The sequence below is a fragment of the Ursus arctos genome, unplaced genomic scaffold (genome assembly GCF_023065955.2).
Source record: "Ursus arctos isolate Adak ecotype North America unplaced genomic scaffold, UrsArc2.0 scaffold_3, whole genome shotgun sequence".
Taxonomy (NCBI): domain Eukaryota; kingdom Metazoa; phylum Chordata; class Mammalia; order Carnivora; family Ursidae; genus Ursus; species Ursus arctos.
The window spans coordinates 69,603,503-69,626,952 of NW_026622985.1; the positions used below are offsets into that span (position 1 = coordinate 69,603,503).

Below are 23,450 nucleotides of genomic sequence, written 5' to 3' on the forward strand. Positions count from 1 at the left end.
TCCACAGTACTCCCAGGGAAAAATGCTAAATATCATTATAATTATTACACCAAATGCCATAATTTGGTCTCCTCAGATTCCCTTTTTATGTAGATTCCATCACACTCTGACTTTTGACTTTTTGCCTCTCTGACCAAATCTCCAATGACAAAGCAAAGGGAAATGTTGAGGCAATTAGTAGGAAATGGAAGCAATTAATTCCCTTTTTTAGTGGAGACCTGGCCTCTGTGAACGAGTTTAACCAAAAATAATCAATGACCTTTCTCTGACCAAACTGAAGGAAATCTACTTGATATTTGTCACTGGTTATCCATCTACTGCTTCAACATTAATGAGTCTTTTCACTTTGCCCCTTTCTTTTATGAAATAGAGCCATCTATTCTGGTCCCTTGTTACTTCTGCAACTGCTATTTTTGCAAATCTAATACAGTCAAAGACCTCGTTATCCATGTGTAAGCCTGGAAACCATTTTTAGCATAGCATGGTTTCTGATTTCCCCCAACCTTTCTCCCTTGAACTGTTTCCCCTTCTCTACAATAAAGTTAGGATCTTGTTCAAAATGAATGAAATAGAACAACAAAGATAAAGTTTAAATCTAAAAGTGACCAAAGGGGAAAAAAAATTATATAGTTTACCTAGGTCTAAGCACCATGCAGATCTAGAACCAAGTCACTGCCCCATCACTTACTCACTGGTTACCTTGGACAAGTTACCAATCTTTCAAAAATGGAGATAAGAGCACTTGCCTCAAGGGTATTTTCAGGTTCAAATGAGGTGATACGTGCAAAGCCTTTCACACCTGATGAGAGCCCAATCAGTGTTAACTCTTATCAACTGGAGAAGAGAAGACTACAGGTAATAGAGCTGCTTTTGATATTCATGAAAATTCTTCTAAGATGACTGCTACTCAAGCAGGAGTAGTAAACAGCCACCATCTCCTTTTTATCCCAAAGTAGAGAACTTACTATTTTAGCTTAGGCATTATTTCATAAATTCTTTCCTTCTAGCATATTCTGGAATATTTTTGCTTGCTATTTTGTTGTTGTTGTTTGTTTGTTTTGTCTTCAGACAAATACATCTTAAGCAAATGGTCAAAAGTTTTGTCATACATTTCTCTGGGTGTGCTCAGTAAGGCTGAATATAAGTGAATTTAGATACTATTTAGTATAACCAGTACTTCATGTTGAAACTAATAGAAATGTGAATGAATTGACACTACATCCTCAGAAAATATGGAAAAGTACAGATGACCTGTGAAGAAAGGCAAATTAAAAGTTACCTCCCGAATTATGTAGAGTTGCTTCGTTCGGTACTTCATTTTGGTCTGAGAGCTCTGTCCTAAGGCAGAGTCCTCTGAGCCTGTATTCAGGAAAGGATATTGAGAAAAAAAAAAAGGCCAGATATATGAGATAGTAGCCCATGGTTATGTTTCATGCTCTGAAAATCTGTCAGAAATGTGAGATCAAGGACCCCACAGGGAAAAGGAGAGAGGTCCTCCCTTTGGGCTTCGACCTAGATTTCCAATCTTGGAGTTCCCACATCCAATCTAAGTTTGATATCCCAGGAGTGAATTCAGAACTACTCTTCAGGCATATGAGACCAAACTTTAACACCACCAGACCCCTTGTCCTTCACACTCAGTCCCAGCCCTTGCCCTTCACTCTCCACAACAAATATTAATTCAACTTAGAATATTCAGCACACACACACACACACACACACACGCACACACACACACAGACTTACTCAAAGTCACATGGCAAGTTAGTAGCAAGCTAAAAATGCTGAACTCTGACTTCCCATTTCAGTGTATTCTATCAGCACTAAACCAAGCAACCACAAAGAAATCACGGAATCACTTGCAAATATTTTCTTGGCCCACTGGTTTGGGAGCTAATCCATGTTCAATTTCAGTGGTTATTTCTATAGTGGAAAATGACACGGTCCACCACCTTTGATTTTCTTATGAAGTAGGTTCTATCGTATTTTTAGCAAAGCACTTGCCTTCTGTTCTTGCCAGAGGTGTAACCACTTTGCAAAGTATTACCCAGAGGCACATACTTGTCCTTGTTCTCTTAAAGCAGATACAGGAGCACCATATAAACAAAATCTAAAACTAATGGCTCTAGTCTTTTATCCCCCCAAACTGTGTTCCAAATGGCCAGAGATATCCAGCTAAAACACAATCAGATCAAGCTACTCCTCTTGTTAAAATCCTAAAACCCTTAAAAGCATAGTTATGGTCTGCCCCCATCTTAACTCTCCAGCCCTACTTTATGTTATTCCCCACAATGATCGCAGGCTCTAATCAAAGACCCCTGGATGTGCCATGCTTTTCACAACTCTGCACATGCTAGTCTTTTTGTCTGATGCCTTTCTCCTATCCTTTGCCTGCCTAAAGAATAGCTAATTATTTTTCAAGGGTTCTTTGAACCCTTCCCAAACCCCCAGACTCAGGGAATTGATACATTTAAAACTTGTCAGTGAGATTAATTGTTGAAAAACCTCAAATGCTCATTGGCAGGTTCCCTATCTTAGGCATCTTAGTTAGCATCCTTAAAAACTGATGTTGCACCTGGTACACTCCTCTACTTATACACCTTCAACTTAACCAACTTACATAGATATTAACTAAGTTATTGTTCAAGACAAAATTGCACATTCCCTACCTTCTCCAGAAGATGGTGTCATCAGTCATCTCACTGGGCAGACTCACCCACTGATTTGCTCCTACTCTAAGAGTTGATACACTCAGATTTTTCCAAACACTATATCCCTACATGTCCACAATATGTCAAAAGTCTAATAAGAAAAAAAAATGGTTGTTTGCAATAAAAACAACAATAGATGGTTTACAATTGGAGAGCAGAGAGAAAGTAAAGAAAGTTGAATATACTTATGGGAAAAATCTTGAATGATAGGTATAATTATGATGGAAAGAGCAAATCATCCATCATGTGAAAAGAGCCTTGCATACGTGAAGGACAATCATAAGCTATAGAAGGAAAAAGCAATTGTCTAATTGGAGAGAAACATTTGCAAGTATGACTAAAGGATCAATGCCCTTTTGGCCTAAGAATAATTAAGAAGAAGTCTAAAAGTTTACCAGAGCTTAAAGTCTGATGGTAAAAATGCTGCTGATAAAATTTCTATTGCAGACCTCAGATTGTTTGGTAGGTTCAAATCCTTTCAAGTCTGTACAGGATCAAAGGCAACAGAGATTATAAACATCTTAGCTGCTGAGATATTTCTTGCAGACACTAGCTGAGATCATTACCTGTTTATAGGCAGATTTTCAAAGTAGTAGATACTGGTCTAGATTTTGGGGGCAGTGGGGAAAGATGGTGGATAGAATAAGTTTTTGGCAAAGGGAAGATAAAAGGACACAGCAAAATATCTGATTGAAGAGATAGAGAGTCCTGGCTCAAATTCTTATTTGGATGGAAATACATCTAAGCAAGCTGAATATCTTTCTTTTTTTTTTTTTAAAGATTTTATTTATTTATTTGACAGAGAGAGAGACAGCCAGCGAGAGAGGGAACACAAGCAGGGGGAGTGGGAGAGGAAGAAGCAGGCTCCCAGCAGAGGAGCCTGATGTGGGGCTCGATCCCAGAACGCCGGGATCACGCCCTGAGCCGAAGGCAGACGCTTAACCGCTGTGCCACCCAGGCGCCCCTGAATATCTTTCAGAACTTAATTTGTTCATGTGCATATGAACTTCTGTATTGGAAATATGTTCACAAAATAAGAAATAAAGAAAGGAACAAAAGGGAGGGATAGAAGGATTCTCTGGCAGGGTAGAAAAACCCAGAGAGTGAATCACATTGTATTCTAGTACGCAGATGGAGTAAGAGTCTTTCAGGAAAGGCAAGAAATGATTTGTAGATACTCTTCCATGGTAACTCTTAGGAATGAACATCAGGGAGCATGGGAATCCTTATTAAAACTCAATCTCTACTTACTAGACTCATTCCCTTCAATTGCTTTTTTTTAGTTCTATTTTTGAAATCTCACTTATTCTTTCAAACCTGAAGAGTTAAAAAGAAAAACAGCAACCTAATGGCTAGGATCATTAGGCCCAATCTCCCATTGTATCCTGAGAGCAATTACAACATCCATAACAAGGGTTTTCTCTCCTTGACAAATCCATTCCTTAAACTGGTCACCTGATGAAATTCTACAACCTACCTTACTATTTCACTTTTCAATAATACAGATTCCCCCAATTTTTCTGACGTTTAACATAAACTACCTATAATACATTCTCATACCATTCTTTTTTTTTTGCTGATGAGTAAGTGGCCACACTTCCCATGCTCCAATGAATACAACTTAATGGAATCACATAATGTTGTATCCACTAAGCCCTCACAGGCAAAGCGATGTCTGCCAAATCTTTGCTCTGTCTCCAAACACCTGCACCCCAACCCACAGACTCCTTAACTAGCTCCTAATTCACAACTCTATAAAATAAGGACTATTTTTATACATTAGTTTCTTGCTACTCATTCTTTCTATGAAACTACTGTTAAGCTCTCCCCTCAGAGCTCATGTTTTTGAGGACACTTGTGGTTCTTCAAGCTTTCCTCATACATCCTCAGCTCTATGCTTCACAGACTCTTTTTCCTGATCTTAGTAAACACAATCAGTAAAACCTAAGCGGGGAACTATATGCTGCACTCTACATTTGTTTTGTTTGCCAATTAGCATAAAAGTTGCGATCTGCTAACAGTAAACACCACCTCTTTAGATCTGCTATCACTCTGCTGCTTAATCCAGTATTTCTTACTAAAAGAGTTAAATTTATCTCCATAAGAATCTGGCATGTCTAACTGACTTCAGAAAATTTGATTTGTACATTGATTTCCAAAGAGTTGAATGATTCCATTTCCACATGTATAATTATGATTATTATTTTATCAGTATCCATTGTTATCCCCTTTGAATCGTATTTCATTAGATTATTTGAAATGATTGTTTAAGAATATTTCATTTCTTTCGGTTTCTCCTTTCCTGTTTCTCCTTTTTGACTATTCAAACCTGTTTTCAAAATTGTTTTCTACTTCCACTGTGTTAATTACTACAGTTTCTGAAAATTTAACTTATGCTAGATACTTACATCATATTTAAATGTCTCATAATTATTTTGGTTATCTAGACCTTATAACAAACCCTGTGCCACAGTCATTAAAATTAAGCTGACGCTTAAGAAACATTTTTCAACTTGTTTCATTTTTGACATCAGCTCCAAGTTTCAGTTCAACAAAATATACTCATTTAGCTGTTCTACTGCTTTGTAATGAAACTGAAAATTTTAAAAATAATATTAACAATAATCAAAAACAAAAAAAATAGACAACATGGAAATTATACATATTTCATTTGTTTTAATAGTGAAAAAAACCTTTTTATTCTCAAAATGGAGATCACAGATTTGGCCTATTTAAGGTAGTTTCCACCAAAAAAGTAAAAGATTTAGTATTCATTCAAAAGTGACTTGAAAATGTAAAGCTATGCTTAGATTCAGCTAAAATAGAAGTGAAGCAGAATGGTCTGAATAATTTTGATAAGAAACTCCCATTCTGTTTCAGTTTGCTTTGTTGACACAGTCTCTGAATAGGGAAGAACTAACTGTGAAGGTTATTTTAGTGTCAATGTTAAATGAAGTTTCCAGTAAATAAGTTACTAATTAAGCTACCTGAAATGAATTAAAGATTACTTCAGATTTATTTTTTTCTCAAAATGTCTATTCCCAATGAGACATTTTAAGGCAATATTGAAAGTATGGGATTATAATTCACAGAAACAAATATGTAAGAAATGGATGTGTACATGTTTGTATGTGTACAGATATATACATAATCTTCAAGTCCCTACCACAACTCTACTAATTATAACAACTGAAAACTATTACTACAAAAAGTTATTGCTTTCAGATATTTGACATCTCCTATACAAATTTTTCAGATCCAAATCTTCATTTAAAAAACCAGAATAATTTTTAACACCAGAAAAATAACATACACTAAAGTACTATGTGGTATTAATTCAGCTATGAACAGAACTCATATTTTCTTACTGTTAAAAGCCAATAAGATATATATTGCTAAAATGTAAACAGAAATTAACATTTACTCATAACATATAAGATGCAATAAAATGTTAAATTGGTACAATTTAGTAAATATCCAAGAATATTAAACCGGAAAAAGAATTTGCTTTGCTCATCATGTATTAAAACAGTGATTTCTACATCTTGATTAAAAATAAGACATTAATAAAGTTTCAGATATATTTTACCTAAATTATAGCGAATCACAGCTCAACTACTCTAATATCATGATACCTAATGATCATGCAAGATGAAACAATAATTATAAGCAAGCCACACATATCAAAATAAAATAAATATTGATTAGACTTGTCTTCATAGTTTGTTTAAAGTACAGAAAATTAACCTGCCAGTTTAGTTACCTACCAGCAATGATTGGATTCTATCAGTGTTATCACCTCTATAAACAGCACCAAATCATAATCCCTCTTCCCATAACATAAGCACCATGCCAAAAGAGACAACCAGAGTAAATGATCTGATCATGAATAATGAATAGTTAGGGCTGGTTGGAATCCACTTAGTTGAGGAAAGAGAAAAGAGAAGTGGCTCATTAGGGCATTTCCTGAAACTTGGTTGGAATTTCAGTTAAGGAAGAAGAAATGACACAGCAGTTTCAACTAGGGGAGACTTCCTTTCTTTATCTGAAATATGCTACCAATTTGAGAAACAGCACTCCAACAAAACTACTCCACAGTAATGTGGCCACAGTAAAAGCTCTTGTTGATCCCGTTATTGCCCTGTAATTAACATTTCTTCCCAGAATATACACAAGCAGTGTGTGGTTGTTATCAAAATGGACTAAGATCCCACATCTATTGCAACATGTTAAGTCTCACATTTAACAGTTCTTCAACAAACTGCCCCGCACCAATTTTCAGGTTTTAAGAATTGCAGTTTTGTTTAGAGTGTTAATAGATTTTGAGTTTTTGCTTCAGACCATCAAATTTCCCATATTTCATATAGTCACATTTACCTTACATGTGATTTTACACTCAAAGTGATTCCAGGATAATTTTCATCTTGTCCAAGAATATTTTATCTTCCTATGTAGATGGAAGATCTATAATTCAGCTTATAAGATTTCAAGTAATTTTTTTTTTCATATTCTAGTGTAATCTATATTTTTAAGGAACATGAGCACTGGATACTCACTGCCTTTACAAATGAAACTTTTTAAAAGGTTTCATTTTATGTATTAGTTATCTGCATGAACTTAAAAATCTAAAGATGCAATTTTGTTCCCACACTATAATTATAAAATTATAAAAAATTATAAAATTATAAAAAAATACTGAGAAAACTACATTTATTCTATAACACTAACACCATTTGCTTCCTTTATCTAAATGTATATTTTAAAACAATATATGAAGCAAAACATTCCCATTAATTACTGAAGTTTAATGCAAAGGTTACATTCAAATTTCTCTTGCCTTTGTGCTTTAAAAATTCATGCAATTAAATTGACATTTATGTTTTTCAAGGAGTGGAAGTTATGTGAAAATATCTCAGCATTTTATATCTTGCTTGAAGAATCACAAAATTATTAAGAAAAATTCTCTCATTGTCAATAGCAAAGTTTTGAGTCATCTTACATTTCCTGATGATGTTATCATACATTTAAATCTCTGAGGTGATGGGAAGGAGTAAATACTTAATTTAGAGTAAAACTCAGATTAATATTAGAAATAAAAAATAAGATTGATATGAAACTTGTTAAGAAAGAGAAACACTTGGGACTTTAACTCATATTAGAAACTAGTTTAGATTGAATTACAGTTTAAAATACATTTTTGTGACTCAGAAGGTAAGGTTTGAAGTAGTATTACTATATGGGCATACATTTTGGTTTTGAAAAGTTGTAAATGCACACATGGTATATACACCTGAAGAAATAGGCACGTATGTGTTAACAGTGTTTATCTCTTAAAGTGGTCCAACAGAATAGTTAAGTTAAAAAAATTTTTTTTTACCTATAGTTTCTATACTTTATATAATAAACATGTATGTTTTTGGACTAAAATACAGTGTTAATGTAAAAAGTAGGCTATACATCAAAACTCTTAGGGATAGTATACTACTTGTGTGATACTGCATTCATAGAAATACATGGGGGCACAGGGGTGGCTCAGTGGTTAAGCCTCCAACTCTTGATTTCTCCTCAGGTCATGACCTCAGGGTCATGCAGTCAAATCCCACAGGGCTCCACCGCTGTGCTCAGCACAGAGCCTGCTTGTCCCTCTCCCTCTGCTCCTCCCCCTGCTCTCATTCTCTCTCTTTCTCATAAATAAATAAAATCCTTTAAAAAAAAATACATGTTTGGTCTTCACCCTTGGTTCCTGATACGGTGAGAGGAGCAACTTTTTAAGTTCATAGTAAGTCCCTTTCAAACATGTATGGCTTTATGTTAATGAGGTAACTTGCTGGGCCCCTAAATAGCTTCAGGTTGGGGGCTGGTTGCCAGAGGAAACAACCATGTGATTAGAGGGTTATCTTTCTAAGTCAGAGATTTGATCATTTTATTGTCCTTATCTATAACCATCAGAAACTTCCTACTGCTTAAACTTTGAATCCAAATTCTCTAAAAGAGCTTATAAAAGTTTTTATAACCAAATCTGAGTCTGGGCTTCAAGCTTTATTAGAAACATCCTCCTTTCCTTCTGCTTAGAAGGTCTTGCCACAAGAATCTCCTTTTTCCAAAGTCTAGATCATGTCTGACCTTCTGTCTGATAAGAACTGAAAGAAAGAAGAAAGAAAGAAACTAACTAACTAACTAAATGTACTTATGTGTATGTGTGAACAGATGGAACTTTACACATATTTCTATGGTGTTAATATCAATATATTTTAATACAAATACATTTATAAATTCAATATAATATCCATCAAAATTCTAGTTGCATTCTATGGGTATTTCTATTATTATTTAACTAAGAATAATAAATAAAAAACAGGCAAAATATTTTTAAAATAAAAATAGTAAGTACACTTGAAAAATAAGATATTGAACACATTATGAAACTACACTAACTAAAACAGTTTACCACTGGTATATAATAGAAAACTAAAATCTTCTGCATTTTTGGAAATTTAGTATATATTGAAGGTTGTATGTTATATTAGTAGGAAATTGATATATTCTTCAATAAATACTCTATGGGTAAATGACTAACAATTTATTGAGAGAAAAGGAAAGAGAAGTAGAGAGAGAGAGAGAAACCCAGACCTCTACTACACCAAAAATCTAATTTTAAAATCTTAAAGATTTAAATATAAAAATTTCAAAACATCATTTAGAAAAATGTGAGTGATTATTTTATAACCCACAGAGTAAGGGTTATAACAATAAAGAAATCTCCAACATATTTGATTACATAAATATCAAAAACTCACTAAGAAAAGTATTTTTTTATAATTTGACAAAACAAAAACTGGGAAAATGCTTTTTTGTCTGTAGCTACAGAACATAATATGTAGTTAATTGTCACCACTGCATTATAAATGTTTCATTATTTTCTTTTTTTGTCTTCTTACCTGGAAACGTGTTTATTGCTGGATAGGATTATAACATTTTCTTCTTTTATTAGTGGTGATTCTGTCTTAGTCTTATGACATTGAAAATTATGTAAACTACACATCTCTCACTTATCCTAGGCAGGGAGTAAAGAATCTAGGATACTCATCCTCCCCAAATCTATCAATCACTGTTTTCAGGCTGCCTCCAAGGAAAATTCCCAGACAAGTCCTGCCCAAGTTACACACAAGCAAAGTGGATTCTGTCACAATGAGGGCAGCCCTCTGACAAAACTCCCATTGCAGACTGTTGGAAGACAAGCTGTCATTCACTGAAACAGTAAGGGGGATGTGGAAGTAGAGACAACACCAACAGTCTCTGCTCCAAGGACTTAGAATTGGTGCCGTCATGCTGTAGACAGTCTATATTAAATACTAAACCTTCATGCTCTTTACATTAACTTTCCCATCTAAACTAATACCATATTTGTTTATTTACTCATTTGCTAATAAGTTCCTATTGAATGCCTACCATTTATCAGGTACTAGGATACAAAGAGAAACACACAGTTCTTACCCTCAAGGAGATTAAAATCTAAAGAATTTGAAAGATAAATCACCCATGGTTTAAAATAGTTAAAAGACAGAAAAACAATTTAATGGGATAAGATTTAAAATAACAAACAAAAATGATATAAGGAATGAAAGGATTGTTTTCTTATATCTGATTTTCATAGGAAATAAGATATTGAACTAAGAAATGGGATGAAAGTAGAGGATGGTGGGTTTCTAAAGTAAAACATATTTGGGGGCATTAAGGTAATCAATAATATATAATGTCTAAGTTAAATAATGTTTGCATTAAAAATATTAACAGATCATAAAGGAAAAAATTACTGCTTGCCAAATGACAGCTAACACATTTTGGAAAGGACTCAGAGAGTAACTCTACAGATCCGTAAAAAGCAGAGAAGGGAGCATATTAACCCTTCAACAAGGAAAAACAACACATCTGTTGTTAATTCAGATTGCTTTCATAGAAGTCTCGAAGATAAAAGGTAAAATTCTTTTTAATGGAAATTGATTTTATAACTATACACCTGGGATGTTGAGGGTATTTATGTCCATAAATACGACTTTTTCTTACCAACAAGTAGCTTAATTAAAGACAATCATTACTTTTTAGAAAATTTTCAATTTGATCAACACTGAAGAAACCTAACTTCTCTCTTAAAATGAAATCAAATAAATCAAAGGAAATGATATATCTCTTCCAAGAAGTTTGGGAAAAAACTCCAAGATCAATATTACCATAGAAAACAAACAAACAAAATCAGTTGTGAGTATGCAAAACTGAAATTTATATGTCACTCATAAATAGGAATCATGCTTTTGGAAAGATTAATATTTAATTCAGTCACTTGGCAAATAACTGGCATCGATTATTTAAAATTCTGATTTCATTATCAGTTTGGGGAAGTGCAAAAGTTAGAAAGTTAGTATCCCATGTTTTTATGTCATAACTCCAGAATTTCTCTTAATAACACTTTAATAAACACCAAGCTCAAATCTGATCTTGAATTCTGATATTTAAGAACTACAGACCATTCAACAGACAGGAGTTAATCCTACTAAGATATAAACATTGAAACTTATCTAGATTTCTACTATTTCATTAGCACACTAGTTAGTATAATTTTTGTAAACATTCAAAACATAAAATTGCTCTTAAGTTTCATCCTATCAAAGTTATTATGTCCTTAACAAGAAGCAACCAGGCAAAAGGGCTGTGGAACAGCAGTAAAATGTGCATATCATTATATAATTGCAGTAGTCATTGTTTTTTACTTTTAAAATACTCTTCATCTACCTCAGTGAACTTCAGAAACATCAGCTCTTAAATCCACCAGTATCAGCAGTAGTGCATGGACTTATCATTGTCCCATGATAAATGGGTAAATTCTATCAAGAGAATCAAATGACTTTTCCAAGTTTTTCTGTCCCCAACAATTCAGTTTTGAAGAATAAGAAGTCTCTGGAAGCCTTAAGCCATTAATATAATTTAATTCTTCTATGATGCCAAAGGCTTTAAGATTTCCCTAGAGTTGATGTTTGATCTTGATCTTGGCATACACTAGGGTATTAAACAAGAACCAGCCCTTCTGAAAATTATGAAGTAGGCAACATTTGTCTTTAACATGAAATCTCTATGTCCTTTTCCCTTCTGCCAGATAGGCACCATGATTCCTTATCATTTGCCCATTTTGCTGTTATCTAAAACTATTTTTAGAAGACTCTCTAATTAATTCGTTATACACTTTATTCACAAAGGTATAAATGACTGATAAGATTTAAAATATTCTCCCCCCTAAAAGCATTTGCATTTGGAAGGTAATGAATCTTTAAGGTAAAGAGGGAAGATATATTTAAATTTGTGAAGGAATTATTATATATAAAATTCCAGAAATCAAAAATATTCCATGGAGGCTGCCATCCAATCTGAGCACTGTTAGACTAGACAATGTATTATCCATAAAGTAAATAAAAGCATAAAGCTTCTTCCTTTGTAATGTTAGGATGTTTCAAATGAGATGGCATGTCCCATGACTGACATTGCAGCTCCCTAGATATTGGAAAAATGACAAATCCTCTACATCTGCCAAAATCATACAGTTGCTCTCTGTCAGACAGGGAAGGATAGGATATGTTGTTGAAACAACTCCAAAAAACCAGAATGTTAAAAACAAAATGCTCTTTCATACTCTACATGTCCAGTGTGGAATAGTGGACAGTTCTTTACCACAGTTATAAAGGACCCAGCATAATGGAGACCCCAAGTCCATATATGCTTTCAATACCACCGATGCAGGGAAAGAAGATGTCGAGAACCATATACAGGTTCTTAAAGTTTCTTCAGGAAGTGACTCACTTCAGTTTATCATTCATTGGCTGAAGCTATCAAGGGCCATGCCTAGTTCAAAGGAAATTAACTTGCAATCCTCCCGTGTGTTGATAAAAGAGAACAGGGATATTTGTTATTAGGGCCAACGACTATAACATTCTCCTAATAGCATTTAATACATCAACTTCTCCCAGGGAATTACTCTTCAGTGAAGGTGTGTTTTTCCATAATGTCACCTAAGAAGTTCAGTCCACCCAATAAGAAGCTGTGAGCTTTATTCTGAGCTATTTCACTATAAATACAAATAAGAAGAAAGACTCGGTACAGGAAGAGGAAGAGAAACAGACAAATAGCTGAAGATGGTAATTTTGATCATCGTGATTTGGAGAGAGAAGAAATAAAATAAAAACAAACTATGTATAAGTTATGTATGTTTGTCAGTATTATGATGTTTGTTCTCAAGATCTATGTCAAAAACACCTTCCAGGATCTATCTACATGGGGGAAATTGTCACCTTTCAGAGAAGCATAAAAATATGAGAGAGACATTTTACAAATACATATTTTGCTATAAGCAAACATAAAGCTTTCCTGAAGAAAGTATAATAATTGTAACAATACACTTATGTTTGAAGGAAGAAAATCTGGAATGGGTAATAAGAGCAGAGATTTGGAAGAAGAAAATGTAGAAATACTTTTCCGTGTTTCCATTTTGAGGTATCTTTTTTAAATTCCTATAGAGGTTTAAAAAAATGCCCATGCATACAAAAGAATCATCAATGCACATCTCTTGTTTTAATTTATATTTTTTCATTGACATTTTTACCTACAATAAAACTATATTCTGACAAAGTAAAATAAGAAGAAATGGAAGGGGGGAGATATCTAGATGTGAACTGAACAAAAAGAGTAGAATGAAGCAAGGTATAAATGTTCTGTTAGAGATAACCCCTACTCTTGGTGACCAGAAATGTCAATGGTATCTAAGTTCACTTTGGTCAGTAGGGAATAAGGCAAAGTAAAATGAGGCTCGTAGGATTTCAATAAGGGTGTTAACAAATCCCAAGGAAAATGATTGCATTGGCAGGAATAGTATTTTTTTAATAGGCAGTATTTTAGGAAGTAGCCAACATGATTTGTTCTTATTTCCTAATTTAAAAAATAAAAAATAAATACCTATTTATTTGTTCATATGGATTCAGAAGAGAGAAGCCAAAATAAATACTCAAATCAGCATTTGAAGTATCTTTTCGTTAAATTTTTACAAGGACATGTAAATTGGAAATTATAAATAGAAAGACTGATATTTTAATATTAGTTTTGTTTTACAATAGCATTTCAAGCATTCCATTTTTATTTATTTTCTCATCCCAGATTAAAAATCGATTATAATGCTGAAATTGCACAGTGTTGTGGTGGTCAGCTTTGAATGCCTGGGTCAACGACACTGAACCCAGCAAATACATCATGGAGTCACACATTCACAACATCTAGCCACTAATATCACAGTGAATGAAAACCATCCTACACGTTCCAAACCACCTTCCCAACAGCACTCTTGCCATTTGGAACACATGCAATATGATTTAACCCCAATTTGCCATACTCCATGTTTGTGAGAATATTTTTATGCCAAATGGTTAAAGAATTAACCTTGGATCATTCACTTTTATTTTGACAGAGAGATAGATTAGATAGACTTCTATGGCTTCGGAAATTTAGAATGGAGTATGTTCTTATTATGTAGAGGTTTCCCTCAAGGGAAGGTTAATACTTAATTTCCCAAGATACTCAGTTTGTATAGCTTAAGTATCTATCTCCTATTGTGAGATTTAAACAAGAAGGATCTGTTAAACCTGCTAACTGAAATATTTCTCAAACTGCAAAAAACTGGGTGTGTCTAGACCAGCATGTAAACATATCAATTGCACTGGGTGTGAGCTCTGTGAATTGCCTTGTCTTTCCATAGAACATTTCTATGGTTTACAGTCCCCATATGATAATGCTTCCTTTTGTTTTTTGATAATCTAATAAGGAAAAAGGAGGAAGAGATAAAAAGAAAAACATAAATGAAAATATAACCAACTGTTAAAATGCTAGTGAAAGTGGGTTAACTGTCATAAAATATAAGCCAAACTCTCTTCAAATATGAGTTCTGCATTCAAGTAATTTTGGGCATATGGACTGAGTGCCAGGACTTGTGCTAGGTGCTGTCGCTTGCGTATATTGTGGAATACCGTGATTATTTTTTTTTTTAAACATAACATACTTCAGAAATTTTAAAGTTAGGAAGCTGTAAAATTCAATGCTTTAAGAACTTCCTATGTTAAGTAAGAGAAAAAGAGAGCTGGTAAGTGTCAGTAACCATGTTGGTATATCTGAAACATATGACAAGTAATGGTGTGCTCAGAAGTAATTCTTTTCTCCTGTATGTAGATCTTGCTAATCATGTAGAAAACTGTACTTCATTGTCTGGTTTCAGTTCAAAGCAGGCAAAGCTGAGCTTCTAAAAACCCAGGGATTTCACAGGTTTTGTGTTCTCTGTTATGCTCCCCTGTTTTGGATAACAGCTCTGAAACAAAGAGAACACACACACACACACACACACAAGTAACATGGCTGTTGGTGACTCTCACTCCTACAAGATAGAGATTCATGATCAGACATTTCACAAAACAAGGGGCAAGAGACGTATCTCTCACACAATATGCAGACTTACAACTGTTACCTTGAACTGGCAATCTGATATGAAGCTATAAATCAGGTATTAGAGAGACACAATAGGGTTACTAGAAGAAACAATAGTGAAAGTGGTGCCTACTAACCTTAATTTTAAAGAAAAGAAAAAACAGGTAAAAGTATCAAGCACAATAGTTAGGTTTTAGATGTCTATATTATCAATTCACAGAGTATAGGTAGCAAAGTGAAAATGACGTTTTAGCACAATGAGATAAATGCAATCCCACAGGTACCACTGGGAGTTGGTAGAATGGCATTCTTTTCTAGAATAGAGCCACAGATGAACATGCTTGGTTACAAAAATATATATATGTAATACAGCATAAGCACTAGAAGGATTGCATAGCATATGGAGAAGGAACAACTAAATGGGTTACATGGGCTCAGGGAAACATTCACATTGTAGACAACTTGACCAGATGTTGATAAAAAGAAGTGATATGAGAGGGATACCACCTGATACCAAAAATAAATTTGGAGTTATTTAACTAATATTATTTAATTCTGAATATTAGATTTTTAAAAAAAATTTTTCCAGCTTTATTGAGGAATAATGGAATAATATAATTGCATATATTTAAAATGTACAAGGTAATTATTTGATATACTTATATAGTGAAATAATTACCACGATCATGATAGTTAACACATCCATCAACTCACACAGTCAACTTTTTTTATAGTGAAAACACTTAAGACATACTCTCAGCAAATTTCAACTATACAATACTGTATTATTAACTGTAGTCTAATTGAAAGCAGAACTTCATAATTAAATGGAGTTAAGTTCATTATTAATTTGCTAATAGTTCATCTCTATAGGAATATAAAACCTAACTAGGGACATAATGGCTTTTTATTAAAGGTAATTACCACAAACTGATTTGGAAACTAGAACTAAACATTTAAAAAAAAAAAAATCCATTCCTGAATCCAACAGAATTCAGGACACATTCAGAAGTCAAGCAGGAATGATGGAAGAAATGAATAAGAGTAAGTCAATATCTAGATCAATATGACTCTTCTCTCTCTAAATTTTATTAATAACTCTCATTAATTCAATGGGGGAAAAGGCTGAATAAACTTTAAAACTATAAACTTGAATAACTTATTTGGACTTCTTTTAAAGATAATGGTTATATTTTCCAGAAATAAAAATAAACTTCTCTTACATTGAAAGAGAGGGCCATAACATGCGCGAGAACTGATCACAAATATATGTACATTTGTTGCTAAAACTTGAATCTCTTTACTCGTTAACTCAAACTGCCTTGACTTCTCATGTTTATGCAAAACAGATTTTTTTGGAGAAAAAAAGAAAGGTACTGTAACATCAGAGGAAATCATCAAAGAACTAGTGGCAACATCTTAAGGCTTTTATCAAAGTAGTGAGGGAATGCATTAAAGCAACAATATCTGAAGCTTACATGTGATGGGACTACTAAATTTAATAGTGTATCTTATGAACATATGTGTATATAATGATTTTTCTGTAAGAATACCTCATTCTGAAAGACTTTTTTTCCTGAGTAATAGAACATTATTCTCTCAAGACAATTCAGAAAAAAAAATGTACCAATATTTTATTAATAATAGATGCCTCACACTCTACAAACAGAGGACCAAAGTTTTTGAAAAACTATATGCACTGTAAGTGAAGGTTATACAAAGGGGAATAAGCTTATGAATGGAAAAGTCATTAAAAAAATCTCTCATCGAATCCTTAGGAGAACATGGCAGGCTAAAACATGAATTGTTAAAACTGAGTCACAGTACAGGAGGATTTAAGTAAAAATAGGCAGTTCTCATCTAGCAAATCTGGCCAAGCAAGCTATGATCAAATTCAAGATATCTATTTACATTTATAAAAATGTGTTAAGAATAAAACGTTCCTTATTTTCGAAGAAAATGTATTAAAAACAACATTGTTTTACCTGCAAATGATAGTTAAGTAGAAAAAGGAAAGGACACCCATACAAAAATGCATGTCTAAGTATTTGAGACTGTGACCATTTGAGATGCTGCTACTTTGAAATGTCATGGGAAGTCACCAGTGGGCTTAATCAGACACTGATGAATCCAAGGTCAACTTCTCATGCATAACTGGTCTATTTGAGGGTCATAAAAATAAACCAAACACTACTGAGCTCTTTGATTACTGAAGGAGAACGTATGGGTGGGAATGCTAATGCTATGAAAGAACTCTTGTGGCTGCTATATGGGGTCTTCCTGTGAATGTGAACTACAAAGCCACTACTATCCAATTTCTGGGACTTTCAGCTGCTACATAATGCATAATTATTTGCTCAAAAATAAAAAGGTCATCTACAATTTCTAAAATGCAATCATTTCGGGGCGCCTGGGTGGCATAGCGGTTAAAGCGTCTGCCTTCGGCTCAGGGTGTGATGCCGGCGTTACGGGATCGAGCCCCACATCAGGCTCCTCCGCTATGAGCCAGTTTCTTCCTCTCCCACTCCCCCTGCTTGTGTTCCCTCTCTCGCTGGCTGTCTCTATCTCTGTCAAATAAATAAATAAAATCTTTAAAAAAATAAAATAAAATAAAATAAAATAAAATAAAATAAAATCATTTAAATTTATGGCAGAATTAGCACCTAAGTCTTCCAATAGGAGCATGGTAAAGTTTTTCTAAGAAGTTGAGAACTCGGCCCTCTTAATATTAAACACAGTAGTGAGTTGCCCTAAAGAAGACAAGGGTAAGATTTATTTCATATTCTAAAGTTTTTCTATACATATTCTCCATCATGGCCAGAGCAAGTCTGATGGGTTACCCCGCAGGCCAGTAATGTGTTACCCCTTCCTAACTGATATTTTAAGGTATTTGTACAAAATCTGTTTAATAAGAATTTTCTCTTAATTAGTACTAACATTATGCCTCTTTATACTAAAAATAAGAGATTTATTACATGTTCTGAATAGAAAACTAAATTGTTTGGAATATTCTTTCCTTTCACAGTGCTATAGTCACTAAGAATAGATGTAACTAATCTACACTTATTTTGTTATAAACTCGTATCAGAATGTAAGTTTATTTTCTTCTGGCTACCATATCAACAAAATGTTCTTCAATTTCTTTAGTTCTGCTGTTTTCCTCAGGTTTTTTTGAGCAACAACCATTTGGGAAGCATATTTAAAGTTAGATAATAAAGCGAACGGCTGGTTCCTGGTAAACAGCCAGATGCTGAGTGTCATTCTTTCCTTCAGCATTTTGATGGCCTACATGCTGGCTTCAGGCATTTGACAGCTGACTGGTCTCAGGCTTGGAGGCATATCTGTAGTTCCCCTTGGAACCTGCCTATGTAAGGTGCAAAATACCCAACTGGGACAGGCCAGCATCCAGGAAGGTTTTCTCTTTTTCAAATTTATTTCCACTGAGCAGCAGTGTCTACTTTAGTGAAAAGAAAACCAAATTAGATTTTCCCAGTTATGCAAGGAATTGCATGGAGGAAACGGGAACAAATTAGCACTCCAGAGCCCATGTATCCCAGTGTTATTGCCGTGCTGCCTAAAACCCATCTGATGCTGGGAAATCAGCTGGATCCTTAATCGAACACAGGTATAATCCAAAAGAAAAGGAATAGTTGGGCTTCTAGTAACTTCTGTGAAAAATATCTCTTCCTTGTTTCATGAGCTCAAAGAGAACAGACATGTTTTTCAGCTTAATTACCACTGAACCCCACCACAAAACTTAGTGTACAACATATAATCAGTGCTTAAGATTTCTCTAATGAATAAATGAAATTGACAAACATATTGATGATATTCTCTGCACTTTAAGTGCAGCTAAAATCATCCTGTCTCATTCCAGAAAGAAGTAAATAAAGAAAAAAGGCAAAGGATCTGGGGGAAAAAAAAACTCACACAGTGATTTACATTTTGAAGTTGTAAAAAACTATTCCCATATGCATAGACCGTAACACCTGCAAGGAAGATGAGCTATTATGTAATCTTTTGAATTTGTGCCTTGGAGCCTTCTTATGGAGAAGACCCCTTCATTACAATAAAAACAAGAGTGAACACTTACAAAGAGTTAGTAATATCTCAGTAATCATACTAAAAACTACACAAATATGGAAAAATTGAATGATCCTATGAGGGGGTACTAATAATTCCCATATTACAGATGAGAAAATTGAGGCATAGAGTTCAAGACACAAAGTCATATTGAAGGCAAAATTCAAGCTCAGAAATTCTGGCTCCAGTTGAATTTTTTTTAAGTTGATTTATTTATTTTAGTAATCTCTATACCCAATGTGGGGCTGGAACTCATGACCCCCAAATCAAGAGTCGTGTGCTCCTTCAACTGAGCCAGTCAGGTGCCCCTCAAGTTGAATTCTTAACATCATAAAACACGATTTCTAGTGATGAGATTCTTCAGGTACCTCTCAAGCTAAACTCATAGAAGTAGTGCAAAAGGAATTGCTCTTCTACAGAACCGGAACAAATAGTATTATTTTGTATGAATATACATCTAATAACATTTATGCCCATGGTATCTTATATTCAGGTGCATATGTATGTATATTTATCCACGTTAATATACTCTGGAGGTGGAGGAGGAGGAACAGAAAATGGAACAGTATTAATAAGTCAAAATAGCTGCAAACATTTATTGAATATTTACTACACACTGTGGTCAGCACTTTCTGTGCATTATTGGTTTAAGTCTTCCAAAAATTTTTGATAGGTGCTACTATATCATTTACTTAATCCATATTGTCAAACTAAGGACTAGTTAAATTAACTTTCTGGTATGTCAGGTGCTCTTTGAAGCCTTATACAAAGGATTTGTGCATGAGAAGAGAGGAGCCAAATGCTGTGTCCTGAGGAACTGTTCTGAGAATGGGGCTGCTGGAGAAATTAGCAAAGTGGTTTGCAACATGTTAACTTTGAGATATCTATTAGATAACAAAATGCAAACATACAGGAGTGCACAGATGGGGAGACTGGTCAAGGTGGGGGCACAAAGAGTCCATTCAGAGTGAAAGGAAGGAAATCAGGGAGTGGGGACAGACTCAGAAAGCTGAGAAATGTGAACTGTAGGGGTGAGAGTTTTGAAAAGTTCTCCGCTGATGGCTCCCATTTCCCAGGTGAAGCAGAATGTAAGACCAGGGAGAGGCATTCAAGGTTGGTGAGAAAGGAGAAATTTGAAAGAGATAGAATGCATTTGGACATGTAATTGGATTTCTGGGCTACAGTAAAAACCAATTTGAAATTCACAGTTATTAATTTAAAGTGAAACCAAACAGCCTGTTTGTTTTGGGTTTTCTCCCCTGTACTTTGTGTGGGTATGTCCAGAGTACAGTTGGACTTATATAGGATTGAGGTTTTGGTAGACAAGAAACGTGAAGGAAGAGAGGGACAAAGAATTTGAGAGTGTGAACAAAGTCATCTTGACATTTCCAGTGATGATAATGTTCATAATGAGGACAATAATAATAAAAGCTAACACTGTAGTGTATACTGTGTGCAAGAGGAAACTCTTCTGAGCACATTATATAAATCACTTTTTCTTCACAATAATCTTATGTGGCATGTATAACTGTTATCATTTCCATTTTATAGATTAGTAAACTGAAGCAGAAAGGTTAAGTAAATTATTGAAGGTTATAGCTAGTAAATGGTGAAGGCAGGGTTTAAGCCTTTTTATTCCAGGCAGCCTGGCTGCATATAACAGTAATTCTATACTGCCATGAAGAACTATGGAATCTATTGAATAAGGAGAGAATTACAGTCATGAAGGATAAAGGTAATGAAATGGTGGAAGGATCAATGAGTTGTAGGTCCCAGTGGAGTAAAAAAGAATTAATGCTGCAGTTGTGAGTCTTCAATGATATGAAATAAAAAATAAGATGTGTTAGTTAGTGATGAAATTCATGGAATTAAAAATCATGAAAGATGAGCCTATATCTGGAATGATGAAGTCTAGAATATAATCACGTAAAAGGATGGTTAATGTAATAGAGTCCAAGATCCCTAGGAGGAAAAAAGATCAAGGGATTAAAAGACCAAAGTATTAAAGATATTATCTATAGAGGTATTGAAATGACCGAGACAAAACCAGTTTTAGAGAGAATGACCCAGATCCAGAGAATAACACAGACCCAGATCAGAGAATGATGAAGAGGATCAATACTTAGATGATGATGATGATGGATGGACGGAGCTGCCTGATTTAGCAAATAAAAATGTAGGATGCCTAGATATATTTTAATTTCAGATAAAACTGTGGTTTTTTTTAGTGAGAGTATGTCCCAAATATTGTGTGGGTCATACATACACACACACACACACACACACACACACACACACAAAGTATTGTTCGCCTGACACTCAGATACAGCTGGGCAACGTATGTTTTATCTAATGGAGCCAGCATCTGAATTCAGACTTGTCCTACTCACAGATTAAGTTCCTAAACTTGATATATCTTTGTCATTAGTATTGATTTAAGCAAATTAATAAAGGAGTTTTACGAAGTCAGAATTATACTCCTAGTCTGCTAAATTAGAGTAAATTTCATTCTATGATCTTACAATATTATATTCATCTGACTATATAAATGTATATGACATTTTATAAAAGCAAAAGTATTTTAAAAGCACAAACTGCGATCTAAAATTTTTATCACTAGTTATATGTGTAATTAGATATCAATGGGCAGGCTCCCTGATCATCTGTGTTGTTAATTCAGTTTAGCGAATAAGTCCAATTATGATGACAGGAAAATAGCTATGCATTATCGCAAATCATCTTTCATCTCTGACATAAATGGGAAAAGATCCCTCTCAGTAATTCCATAGTTATATTTAAAACAAATTTAGCATTGTGTTTGAAGTTATGCTTTTAAAAGCAATAGGCGCCACAGTTTGGAATCAATGCTATAGTAATGTCTGTCATTTAAATACAGCTTTTTTTCTTTTTCCGATGTTATTTCATCCTATTTCATCTTTAATTTAAATCCTTATTGAATTATGTAGACAAAATCAAAAAAGATAGAAATATATGTGTATAAAAAAGAATAGAAATCTAAATAATTCCAAATGAATTAAATATACAAATATTTTGTAATATTTGTTATATGGTGATTTTATAGTCTATTTGGACTTTGTAGTGTTTTTGTGTTATGGGCTTTCCCTACAAATTATATAAGTAACATAAGAAATATACATGGATTATATATTGTGAAAAGATTTGTCATAAATATTTTATGAAATTAAAATGTAAAACTTTTAAAGAGATCTTATACGTAAAATGTCAATTTTTCAAATTAATATTTACACATCATCCCAATGATTTCACAATTCTGTGAAGAATATAGGATAGCTGTAGTAATATCTGTTTTGCAAATAAGAAAATCAAGAATAAGCAGAAAGCTTAAAATATGACAAGCTAATCAATTGCAAGTTTCATTCAAGGACCAGATATTTCTATTATGTTTCTATAATCTTTTTAGTACAATAACCTACATTCCCAGGTGTTCCTATTTGTTATATACTGTACTATATTATTTCTGTTTTCATTGATATTATAATTAACAGCTATTAAAGATTACAACTGTTGTTAAACCTCACTAAAACAGTAGTAAAAATATTGTTAAGAAAGCATAAACTGAATGTTACTACAGCTGACAAAGACTAACAGGGACCGGACTTACCCTCCTAATAGAAACAACTAAAAAATGACAAAAAATTTGAAAAAACAATTTTCAAGATACTGGACATGAGTCAATAAGAGAATGATACCTGAGAGACAGGAGACATTCAAGAAAAAAGTAAGTTCAATGATTTCCCAATTTTACTGCCATGAGAGTTGCCAGCCTGTGTTACGGAGAAAGTCAACCTATGCAGAAGCTGCCAGATTCTATGAGTGGGGAAAGCAGAAATGAGAATATAGAGAGCCTAAGGTGGCTAGAGCTCTCAAGAGAGTATACTGGGGAGGAAAGAGCTGCACAGAGAAAGAACTCCAGACATCTGCATGTATCCCTTTCAAAGTATTCAGCTACATACTGATCTGTGCATTTATGTGAGGAAAATAACCCAAACCAAAAAAAGGACCACCTGAAATGATTAGAGACAGCAGACATTCTGGAAAGCATGATTCACAGGCACTGGGTTGAGAACTCAGAAGGATCTTGCCTCAATTATAAGGATACTTAACCCT

The 23,450-nt window shown here is 34.0% G+C and overlaps 1 protein-coding gene across 3 annotated transcripts in view; it reads right to left on the reverse strand.

Moving 5' to 3' along the window:
• TFEC (transcription factor EC) overlaps nt 1–23,450 on the reverse strand; it is a 623,128-nt gene that overhangs the window by 61,947 nt on the left and 537,731 nt on the right. The window contains exons 1-2 of one of the 3 annotated variants that reach the window (XM_026509789.4): nt 6,479–6,759; nt 1,280–1,359 (exon numbers count right to left, since the gene is read on the reverse strand). The exons of the other annotated variants lie outside the window; for them this stretch is intronic. Of the exons in view, the coding sequence (XP_026365574.1) occupies nt 1,280–1,318 (39 nt within the window). The 5' untranslated portion in view covers nt 1,319–1,359; nt 6,479–6,759. Of the gene's footprint in view, nt 1–1,279; nt 1,360–6,478; nt 6,760–23,450 lie in introns of those variants that run through there. 3 annotated transcript variants of the gene reach the window in all.